This window comes from Rhinatrema bivittatum, chromosome 7 (genome assembly GCF_901001135.1).
Source record: "Rhinatrema bivittatum chromosome 7, aRhiBiv1.1, whole genome shotgun sequence".
In the NCBI taxonomy this organism is placed as follows: Eukaryota; Metazoa; Chordata; class Amphibia; order Gymnophiona; family Rhinatrematidae; genus Rhinatrema; species Rhinatrema bivittatum.
In genome coordinates this window covers 66,191,607-66,203,961 of record NC_042621.1, presented here as the reverse complement: position 1 = coordinate 66,203,961, position 12,355 = coordinate 66,191,607, and the positions used below count along the sequence as shown (strand labels likewise).

The 12,355-nt window shown below is 41.6% G+C and overlaps 1 protein-coding gene across 1 annotated transcript in view; it reads left to right on the top strand.

Moving 5' to 3' along the window:
• ITFG1 (integrin alpha FG-GAP repeat containing 1) overlaps window positions 1-8,723 on the top strand; it is a 526,073-nt gene extending 517,350 nt beyond the window's left edge. The window contains exon 18 of the mRNA XM_029608474.1: window positions 7,491-8,723. Within this exon, the coding sequence (XP_029464334.1) occupies window positions 7,491-7,550 (60 nt within the window). The 3' untranslated portion in view covers window positions 7,551-8,723. The remainder of the gene's footprint in view (window positions 1-7,490) is intronic.
• The last annotated feature ends 3,632 nt before the right edge of the window (window positions 8,724-12,355 follow it).

Below are 12,355 nucleotides of genomic sequence, written 5' to 3'. Positions count from 1 at the left end.
GCCACGGGAACATGGTAAATCAGAGGAGCCCAGGTCATCACCGAAAAACTCTAGAAAAATTATTCAGTGTTGGCACCGTTGGATGATGTTACCCTTCTGTGCAGCTACTGTCTTCAGGGGAAACCTGTGTAGGTAAGCAACTTTGTTTTACAGGGAATATGTAATATTTTTGAAACAAAAATACAATAGAATATTTACATCATACCAAGCACATCAAAATATATACAAATACATTTAGTTGTTAGATATTCATCTAGCAGATTAGAAGGTGAGTTTATCATTTCAGTGGGTGATATGGAAGTTCATTCCAAGATGCTGGACCAGGGTAGGAAATGACTTTTTACCTCAATTGGTGCACCTATATCAGCTGACTTCAAGAAAGTAAATAGTAAACCGTGTGTCACCCTTATAAACACACCTTTCACTACCTGCTTAATATTTTTAATTAATGATAGGATGGGTATTGCTGCTTGCCATGTGGACATATGAAACTTCACAAAGTACAAGTACAATTCCATTGTATTTAATGAAAACTAAACAGCCACCTTCCTGACTGGCTTAATCTAGTCGAGGAAAAAGTGCAGTATACCACCTCATTGAGTAGGACTTCAGCTTTTAACAAGGTAAACCTCCAACAGTCTCAGTGGAATTTAGTGAGGGCAATAATGCTACATTTCCATACAGTGAGGAATTCATATTTTATAAGTATTTGGGGATTTTTCTTTCAATGCTCTAAAAGCAAATGTTCCCATTTTTCTCAATTACTGTGTTTTCATATTAGTCTGCAATTGGCAGAATAGCCAGTACTTTGCTATGCAGCCAAACTATAATCACAGCTGTCAAATACAATTACTGCACTTTTAACTTAGACAGTCGTTTGTAGAAATGTAACAAATAATTGATAAAGAAAAGAGGAAAGCTTGTTAAAGCTACTGAAGGGTTGTGTGTGTATAAGTGTGTTTGTACAGGGGGAAAAGGATTTGTTCTAACACTGTCACTCTGCAGGTTCTGTAAAAGACTTTCATTTTAATGTACTTTATTATCCGAGTTTTGAGTCACATATATTTGGGATATACATACATACATACATATATATATATATATATATATATATATATATATATACACATATATATATATATATATATACATACACATACACACAAGCCGTTAAGCCCATTAAAACAGGCGAGATTCCATCGGTCAGACTGGCACGTCAGTCAGAGCCGCTCTGTTCACAACTTATTACCTTTCCCACTTACTCACTCATATCCTCTTCCCTTTTCCTTGCATCCCCTCTCATCTTCCCTTTCTTTCCCCTCTCACCCCATCCACAACCCCTTCCCTCTCCCTCAGCCTTCCTCCACTCCCTCTTTTTCTCGCTGTGCTCTTGCCAGACCTTGCAAAGTTCTCAAGTCTGTTGTGTGTTTGAGACTGATGACAACACTCCGTTCCCCCCTCCCTTTCCTTCCCCTCTCACCTCATCCACAACCCCTTCCCTCTCCCTCAGCCCTCCTCCACTCCCTCTTTTTCTCGCTGTGCTCTTGCCAGTCCTTGCAAAGCTCTCACGTCTGTTGTATGTTTGAGACTGATGACAACACTCCGTTCCGTCCCGTCCCCCAGCACAGCACATCCCGGAAGGCGCAGCCCCACTCTTGCTAGACTGCGCAGACACTCTCATGCGCACGCGCCTCCCCGCAGCCCTCACACGCCTCCATTTGCGTCCGCCTCCGCTCTGACCGACGTGCTCTGCCTGATGTGCTCTCGCGCCCGTGCATGCGTGGCACGTGGTGCTGAGCCTCGCTCTACTGCGCATTTGCGGGCCGTCGGTCAGAGCCCATTTATATTGTAGATATGTGTTTGTGTATGTGTGTGCATATTTCAGAACAGTTTTCGTTCCCTTGTTTGTATATTCAAGTGATTCTTCCTTTAATGGCTCAGATTGTTTCATGCACAGTGGCGCACCGAGGGTCTCTGGCGCTCAGGGGCCAATGCATTTCTGTGCCTGTCCAGCCCCCCCCCCCCCCATCTTTCTTGTACTAATGCTTAAAGTTACAGAAAATCAATGGCATCTCTAGACTCAAGAATTTGGGGGGGGGGGACCCAAAATGACATTTCCTCATTTCACATCCCCCTCCAAAACAAGGCCTCCTGCTTTAAAATTGGCTTTAAAAAATGTCTTAATAAGAAAGTCCAAAGGGTCTTCTGCGTAATTTTAAAAAGCTGGCCAGTTTCACACTATAAAATTATTTGATAGCCTCATTCAACTAATTCTATATGGCTATGAGAGTGAAGTCTGGAATATATAGGAAGGGACAGACTGTCAATATAAATCCTGCACCTCCAGTTCTGTAACTCTGTGCATCACTGAAATTCCCCCAAACAATGGAGCTTGGATGTTTCCCTTACAGCTCATCATGCTAAAAGATATTTTCAAATGCTGGTGTCGCCTCACAGAAAGCGCAGCACAAACACCTTCCACTGCCAGGCACATTGTGAACTAACACAAAGCACCGCAAAAAAGACACTCAAAATCTATACTACAATCCCATCATAACATAACAGTAATAACACCAAGGACTCAAACAACAATAACCCTACCTGTGAAAAAGCAAGGGTAAATATTACACCGAAAGAAACTTTCAGACCCATCTTAGGGGAAATTCCCTACTCCACAGAGTTCGCACTGAGGGAAAGTGTCTAAGGTCTCTGATTTTTCTAACTTCAATTTAAATCCTGATATCATACTAAATGAAGAAAACCTCTGCAGCAGTTCAGCAAGTGATATAACCGGATCTGTAAGGTGAACCCCAGAATGTCATCCATGAAAGTGATTTTGAATTCAGAACACCCCATGACTACTCCCTCGATGGCATCTGATGCTTGGATATGTCACAGTAAAGGATCGAGAGGAAGGACAAATAATAGGGGAGATAGGGGACACCACTGATGGGTTCCCCTCTGTAAGCTAAACTCCTCCGTCCATCATCTGTTGATTAATAGCACAGCTCGGGGATCAGAGTATAGTAATTGTATCACTTTCAGGAAATTGCCTTCTATACCAATTTTTTAATCCTGCAAATAAATAACTCCAGTCTCCTTGGTCGACACCTTCTCTGCTTCAAAGCTCACCAATAGTGAATCTACATGAGAAAGCTGTACAGGCGCCAGAGAGGCTAAGATTTTTCTTATATTAATCACTCGGTATCTATGTCGCAGGAAACCCACCTGACTATCAAGGGTCAAGTTAGAGAGCATGGGAGCCAGTCTCTCCACCATTACCTTGGCAAGCAATTTCAAATCTAAATTTAAAAGCGAAATAGGTCTATATGATTCAGGCTTATTTAAATCTTTGCCCGGTTTAGGTATTAAAGTTATCAAAGTCTTATTGGTACCATACTGAAATGCCCCTGTCTCAATAGAGAATGTATACATAGCGGCCAAAGGGACCACCACTTGTCTCTTAAGTAATTTATAGAATTCTCCCCCAAGGCCATCAGGCCCAGGTGTCTTGTAAAGCTTGGCCTATTGGATTCATAATTGAATTTCCTGAACTGTGATTGGTGCATAAAAATGATCTAATTGCATTTCTGATGACTGAGGTAAGTGAATACTATTTAAATATTGTTGGAGAAGATCTTGATTTACTTGTTCTTTAATATAGAGAGCTTGAAAACATTTTAGAAACACCTCATGAATGCTTCTTCGTATTAACTATTGTTGAAAACTATTGTTTTGTTCATCACGATTTTTTAATCAAAGAAGCCAGCATCTTTCCATAAGAACATAAGAAATTGCCATGCTGGGTCAGACCAAGGGTCCATTAAACCCAGCATCCTGTTTCCAACAGAGGCCAAAACCAGGCCACAAGAACCTGACAATTACCCAAACACCAAGAAGATCCCATGCTACTGATGCAATTAATAGCAGAGGCTATTCCCTAAGTAAAATTGATTAATAGCCATTAATGGACTTCTCCTCCAAGAACTTATCCAAACCTTTTTTGAACCCAGCTACACTAACTGCACTAACCACATCCTCTGGCAACAAATTCCAGAGCTTTATTGTGCGTTGAGTGAAAAAGAATTTTCTCCGATTAGTCTTAAATGTGCTACTTGCTAACTTCATGGAATGCCCCCTAGTCCTTCTATTATTCGAAAGTGAAAATAACCGAATCACATCTACTCGTTCAAGACCTCTCATGATCTTAAAGACCTCTATCATATCCCCCCTCAGCCGTCTCTTCTCCAAGCTGAACAGTCCTAACCTCTTCAGCCTTTCCTCATATTGAAATAACTTAAAATTGTAGTAAACAAGAGATCTCTTTGATCTCTGATGAATATAGGTGTATAAAGCAGCCTGCAAGGCTCGGTAACTCATTCGCAATCGCTCTGTTCTCTGGCCAGTGAAAACCCCTTTAAGTCTCTAGATCTCTTTTTCTAGTTTTAAGATTTTAGCATCCAGGTCTCTTCTATATATTATCATGAAAGTGACAACTTCCCCTCGTGTAACAGCCTTAGCTTATATTCTAAAAAAGAATCGGGATATTCTTATGTTCATAATCATGTTTTTTAAATTCCTCCCACTTTTTAACTAAAAATGGTTGAAGTATTCTCATTCATGAAGGCTGGAAATTTCCATATTCTAGTGCCATCTCATTGCTCACTCCTTCTCAGTTCTAATCCAAATCATGAGATGACCATGATTTGGATTAGAAGGTGCTTTTTAATATATTTGTAAATGATCTGGAAAAGGGGAATGATGAGAGATGATCATATTTGCAGATGACAAAAAATTATTCAGAGTAGGATACAAATGCACTATGTCTGTCAAGGATGCCCATAACAGATGTGTGCTTTGCCTGAGGTTGATCATGATATCTTGGGATGCTACACATCCAAGAAGATGAATCCCAGAGGTGTCAGTACAACCAAGAGCTTATGAGAAAGCTTTTTGGGATGGATACAGCTGGGCCCTCAACTTCAAAGGGTCCACGAATTGCACCGGATGCTAGCAATGCATCAACATTGAGGAAGCATCACTCTTTCGTCAAGATTGAGCATTGATAGAGGCTATGGAGATAGGCCATCATCTAGCTTCATCTGACAAAAGAAAGAAAGGTTTCTACTTCATCAATATTGATATTGAGGGATATCAATGCATCAGCATCAGTCTCACTCAGTGCACAATGTTAAAAGCAGGGAGTAGCTGGAGGCAGCCATATATCCTCCCAAGCATCCATGCAGAAAAGACAACTCACCCTTGAAATAATCTGGGGGATTGCAACAGCCTTCAAGGTCCCAGGTCTTAACTTCAGGTGACCCAGGAAGATGTGACCTAACCTCCTGCTTCCCATGCTGTTGTAGCATTGACAGTCTTCATGGATGAACTGAACAGAAAGATTCAGGAGGTGGTGAGCTTGTTTTTTTCTCATATTGGTGCATCGACATTGATGCAAACGGATGTCCAGCCCACCCTAGAAGTTCTTGGAGCACTAGTGGCAACTTCATCACTGCCAGTGCCTGGAGGGAGAGGAAGCTTCCCCAAGTTATTGGGATACATGAAGATCTAGATGGCCCCTTTGCCAGCTCAACGGTGGGAATCAGAATATGATCATTCATAGGAGTACAAATATAGATCTGAGGAGTGCTTTGATCAGGAGGGGTCAACAGGTCTCCCGTTGGACCACTCTCCTCCAGAAAAGGAAAAAATCCCCACCAGAGAACTTCTTTGCCGACCTGAAGAGTAACAGATGTTCTGAGGTATTCCTTTTTTAAATTGAAGAGGAGGAAGAGCCCTCAACTAAAATTTTGGATGTTCTCCAGTTTCTCAACTCCCTGAAGGATTTTGAGACATTGTCCATCCTTGATTTCCTAAGAGAGGTACAAATGAGAATGTGGGAGGCCACCCCCACCCCCGGGAACTTGCTGTTGACAATAATATGGACTCAATGTACCTTGTCTAGAACGCTCTAGGATTTGACAAACAGCAGCTTTCTCATCGGTCTTTTGTTGTTGAATCATCTCTCAAAAAGGGCAAGAAGTCCAGGATTCATTCCTTTGTGCCCCATGGGAAAGATTCCTACATATTTGACACTCTTGGGAGAAAGATTTATCTGAATTTTATACTCACTTCCTGCATAGCATTCTACCACCTCTTCAAGGGGCCATTAATTGCACAACATTCTGCAAGAGGTCAAGGATTTGCCAGGTTTTTTCCCTTAGGAGAAATTGGACGGTCTACTAGCTGACAAAGGAAGAAAGCGTGGACAATACTTTGTCAGGTCAACCTACGGTGATTTTGAAACAGCATCAAGTGCATCTGCCAAAGGAATTGATGCCTGTAGACTCTCATGGCTGCAGGCATCAGACCGCTGGTGAGATGTCCAAGAGGCTTACTGGCGTGGCCTACAATGGAGACAATCTCCTTGGAGACCCTCAAAAAAGCAGTGGCTCAAATTAATGACTGCTCTTTTATGCTTCAGATACACTCTGCAGCCACCTTTGACTTGCTCTTCAGGAAGTATTTGAGTGGGGCACCGGGGAGATATTTCTATCCTCTGAAGAGGCATTATAATCCAGCCCCTCATTCCCAACAACAATAGGGGCCTCGCTGTTGTCCAAGAGAGCAGAGGACTCCTAAATTACAGGCAGCTCCCCAATCAAAACCAGGGACAGGGTTTTGATTGGATACAGGAAAACATAGCCTGTGTTCCAGTGTCTGTTCCAAAAAACCTGCCCATGGGAGGGGGAGGGCCTCGGTTTTACCATTGGCCCAGTATAACCTCAGACATCTAGGTTCTAAGCATAGTGCGATACAGATAGACTTTACTGATTGGAAATCTCACCAAATTACCCACTAGCATCAAGAAACATTCCTCCCTTTTGGAGACTAGGGCAATCAAACCCATTCTACCAGGGGACAAGTTTAAACTTTCGCTTACAGCTACCTGCAGCTTGGGTGTTCACAATACATCTTTGACTAGCAATGCAAAGAACCAACCATCTCATTTTATGTGAAATCAGGCACCCAGTCCCTTAACCTGACTCTGTAGCCTTTGGTTGACAAAAGGTTTCTATAGTTTAGCAAACTATTGAAAGTTGTACTGATTTTTGAAAATAATTGTAATTCTATATTCTATATTCATGTTAATTGTTGAAGTACTATTGCTGGCAAATGTTTTTATCAACATCTGTTAATCACCAGTTTGATAGTTAATAAATTAATGGAAAGCATTGGGTCATTAGCACTTAAATGTCTAGTCATTAAATGCAGCAGCTAATGCAGAGTTTATTGCGATTGTAAACTGAAACCTGCTAAGCAATAATTAAGATTTTAAGTACTTTTTTTTCTTTTTGTGTCAGAAATGATGGTATCAATCTTTTTTCACACTCATCAGCAGCTAATGTTTTGATTTCAACATTTGAGATTAATGCCATAATGTTTACTGTATTATATTTCACAATGTGTCTTCAATTTTTATTTTTTAGAAAGCAGATGACAGAGAAAAACGACAAGAAGCTCACAGATTCCATTTTGATGCCATGTGAAATGACTTCAGTGCCGAACAGCGGCAGCCACCACTGCTCACCGGTGAATCAAGTACTCAATTCTGGCCTTTTATTGTATTAAGTTCTAAGAAAGGGGGTTACTGTAAAGTGTGCTATTTGTAAATGTTGCATTAGATGGTATTTATTAATAAGCATTAAAAATCAGATCTGGAATGGTCAGGATCTTTGGATAAACAGCCTGTATATATTGGAGGGTTTGGGGTTTTATTTAACAAACGTGTACTGTTTGTTTGTTTGTTTTTTCTTATCAGGGAATTACTAAGCATACTGATCCAGGATTTACATTCTGTATTTCATAGAACAGAAATTATACTCACACACACACACACAAATCCGTTAGAATTTCAAAGAGCAAATATTTTTAGAAGCACATGAACTGTTCACGACATTTTGTACATGGCTGCAGTGCAAATCAATTACTGTAAAAGAAACATCACAGTGTCAGATCTTCTTTCATTAATCATTATGGCTGAACGCAAGGGACATTTGGTATGAAGTGCTTAAAATATTTTTCTTTTGTTATAATCTCACTATGCAGTAAAGGCCGATGTAAATTTGTGTATTGGAATAATGTGCCATGCTAATAACAGTTAATAAAATCTAGGTACTAGTTTATATTTATCCAAATCTGGCATAAAGAATACAATTGAGAAAAATAATGTTAAGTTGATTTAAAATGAGCACACGTGTATCATGATTAAGACTGTGGAAAACATTTATAATATTATAATGGGTAGAAGGTGTAAAGAGTGGTGCTTATTGTACACTATCACTGTTTGTGTATTAAACTGAGAAGAATCTGTGTCAATTTCGAAACTCTTATGGAGCTCAATCTTCAGTTTTCCAAATGTTTAGCAGTTTAATATAATGTTTGGTGCTGCTATTCTAAAATACCGGTACCATAAAAAGAATAAGATGCTGAGGATGATAATGACAGAAATTCATGTACAGTACAATGGACAACAGTGTCATTTAAGTCCTAGAATTTACAGGACTGCTATTATGGTGTTTAACTTTCATAAAGACATTGACTCTTTTTGTTCTGTGTAATGAAGTGGTTCTTTTAAAATCACGGCATAATTTGCCTCATGTACTCATTAAATGTACTCATTTAATTCCATGCGTGTGCACTAATAAATGTTCTTTATTAAAGACTGAAACATATTTATTGCTTAATAATGCACGTGCGCGTGTGTGTGTGTGTGCGCATGTACCATATGTATAGATAGAGGGTGAGAGGTATTACTTGCATTAATAAAAATGCATTATTTATCCATGAATTACGGATGAACTTGAGCATTGGAACACAGCTGACTTACTGATAAGATGAGAAAGGCAGTAAGTGTTGTAGCACATCTGTAGTGGATTTTACAATGTATATGGAATCTGATTAAGACTCGTTTTAGGGTGCACAGATTTTTTAATGTAAGCGTTGAGAAGAATCCTGTTCATTTCCATATAGTGCAGTTGTTCTGTGACATGTTAGGCTTTTGAAGGACAACTGCTCTTCTGCCACTGGTTAGTGTGTTCCTTCAGGTATGAGTTTCTGAGGTTGAATGCGCCAAAAATGAAACTATAGCAGTGTGATTGCAAGTGCAGTTTCCATTGATCAGCAGAGCTTGTAAGAGCTGAGAATCCGGCACATGCCTAAACTCATACAAATATGATTTAGATATATAAATATGTTTATAGGACAGAATTAAATTGCAAAATACAGTTTTTACTTTCTCCCTATGTGAACAATAAATTTGGACACAACAGAGAATGTATTGGGAAGACATATCTTTATGCAAGGCCATCCTTGGAAGATGGGGCTGTGAACAGGGGTGACCGCCCTGGGCCCTGCCCTGGAGAGACCCTGCAACACTAGGACAGCCCCATCCCCATTTCAGTATTCCAGGGCCTTGCTGCAGGTGATTCACCCTGGGTCCTCCTGCACCCCCTAAGGTCAGCCCTACCTTTGGTGTTGCCATCACTTTCATACTTGTTTTTTCCATTTTGCATGCAATGATAATATACATTTTCCTGGTTTTTAAGATGGCTTTTTCACAGCTTTGGGGGGGGGGGTTCTGATCCAAACCAACATGCGTGTGAACCTAGATACACATCCTTGAGTTTGCAGAGTGCATGCAAAAAGAAAAGCTAGACCCCTCTGATTGGCAGAGTTTATATTTTTAAGTGTAAAACAAAACCTTTTCATAATATGCTGTTTAACTAGTTGCACTCTTCAGCTATTCTTTTTCCCATTGCTGCTGCTTATTGAATAAAAAAAGAAAGTCTCTCTTGTGCAGTCAGCTTTCTGAGCTTAACTAATCCTTCTAGAGGTCTGTACAGATCAATTCATCATCACATAGTGAACTGCCAGATCACAGACCCAAGACCCCATACTCAGCCTCACCAAAGGAATTGGGCAGAAATGCTGATTATAAGGAAATCTGTGTCAGTTCCACGAACACTGGCAGAATATCCCTAATCAGTAAAGACAGGAGAGTGTGTGTGGCTAACAAGGTTTGGGTAAAATATGTATGTATCCTATGTATGGTGATTGCATTTCAAATTAAAACTCCAGATAGCTGAATTTTACTTAAATATTTCAAGCTAATGTTAACAAATCTATCCCAGATGAGGATGAATGAACAAGACAAGTAATGGGCTTTAAAAAAAAGATGCATCATAAAGATATTTCCTAGCGTGTAGCCAGATGGACTCAGGACCAGTGGGTATTGTGCTCTTCTGCTAGCAGATGGGAGACTGAGTCAGATTTCAAACTGATGTCACTCTAGATATACCCCTGCAGTAACCTCAGCTCTTCAGTATCTCTCCGTCTCCTAGCAGATGCAGACACTATCCCACAGACAGATTCCTGCCCCCCCCCCCCCCACACACACACACACACAAACACACAGGCTCCCATTCACACACATAACCCAGACAGGCTCCCATTTACATACCTCCCCCACCTCCAGTCAGGCTCCCACTCACACACACCACACCCCCAGGTCAGGCAGTCATTCACACACACACCATATCCCCACACCCCAATAAGACTCTCATTTATTTATTCATTCATTCACTCACTCACACACACACATACCACCGGGAGCTATTCTGCTGCTTCTCCTCGTATGCCGGCCCATGCTCTAATCAAACCACGCGAGCCTAGCACTTCCTCTCTGCTGATCTCGTGCATTGCGAAATCAGCATAGAAAATGTGCTAGCTGCACGTGTTTTGGAAAGCAAACGCCAGCATCGAGAAGGAGTAGGAGAACGGGCTCCTCCGTGTTTCTTCGGCTGCCAGTGAGATGGGTCCACCGGTGACCTCATGGGCCTCTTCCTCTTCCAGGTGCGATGGGGTCCACCGGCGGCCTCACAGGCCGATTCCTCTTCCGGGCCACAGGTGCAATGGGGTCCACTGGCAGCCTCATGGGCCTCTCCCTTCTCCTGTTGCTGTGCCACCCTGTGCAATTGCACAGTTTGCACACATGGTGGGGCCGGGCCTGCTCACAGAGCCAGTCTCTCCCTTCTTTAGCCACCGGCAGCACCGCAGGGCCTCTTCTTCGGCCACCAGCTCCAGGGGTGCCAGCAGCAACGCTGGGCCTGTTCTTTGCCAGCGGCGCCACTGGCCTCTGCCGCTGCTGCAGGTCCTTGCTTTTGCTGGCAGGATTTCCCCTGATCCTCGCTGCCGCAGGACCTTCCTGCCAGCTGCAATGACGCCCCTCCTCCTATTGCCATCCGGGGCAGATAGTCCCCCCTTACCCACCCATTAGTATGCCTCTGGTCCTGCCTTCCCTTACCTTACCGACAGCCAGCCAGACATTATCTAACCAGCTCAGACATTGCTTCAAGAGGACAAGCAGGGTCCCTGCTAGAGCTATTGAGACTCCCCGGGAGACCCTTCTATCATTATTCGAATCGGGGTCAGTGCTAGCTTTTTTTGCTGCCATGTGCGAACAATTACTGTGCTGCCCCCGCATCATTCAGTTTCTGTCCCGTGCTCATCAAAAACCTGTAGTTCTGCTGTAAACCGATATGTCGCTACTAATATCGGTATAAAAAAGTCTTAAATAAAATAAATAAAGTCTTAAATAAAAAAGCCCAGCTCCCTCCAGCAATCTATATTTTTAAAAACTGACACTCCCCCAAACGGAGCCCATGGTCAAGGGAAGGGTATTAGGTACCCTAAGCAAACCTTACAGCCTTGCACACACCCAATTCAATTTTGCATTTATAACAGATTTTATATGAAAAAAGAACATTCAAAAGGACAGTCATCTGAGGAAAAATATCACAACATGCATATTATATTTACATGCACTGCTGTGGTGCCAACCAGAAAATCCTGCAAAAAAGACACTTGGAACTCCTATGAAATTACATTTTTCTGTATTGTGTGCTGAGTGTGGGCTTTACCCTCAGAAAGCCATGAATAAATGGAATTGCCATTACAATATAGTAAATCTCCCATACCAAAACAGCCCTAACTACCAGCACTCAAACAGTAACAATCTTATCTATGAAAAGGTGGCACTGCACATATTACATCAGGCCCTGGAACACCAATACACCTCCTATTAGGAAAACAAAACAAATCAGACTGCTATAGGTCACTACAGATAAGTTATATGGTAGCAGAATATCTCACCTCAGTCACACATAGAGAACACAGACAGACCCTGACCAAATACAGAATAAAGAGACCAGAAAGTATAAATAAAAACATGCTAAGAAAAACTGAACTGGAACCCACAACAAGCCAGCCTCTATAAGCAGAACAAAAATGGAAA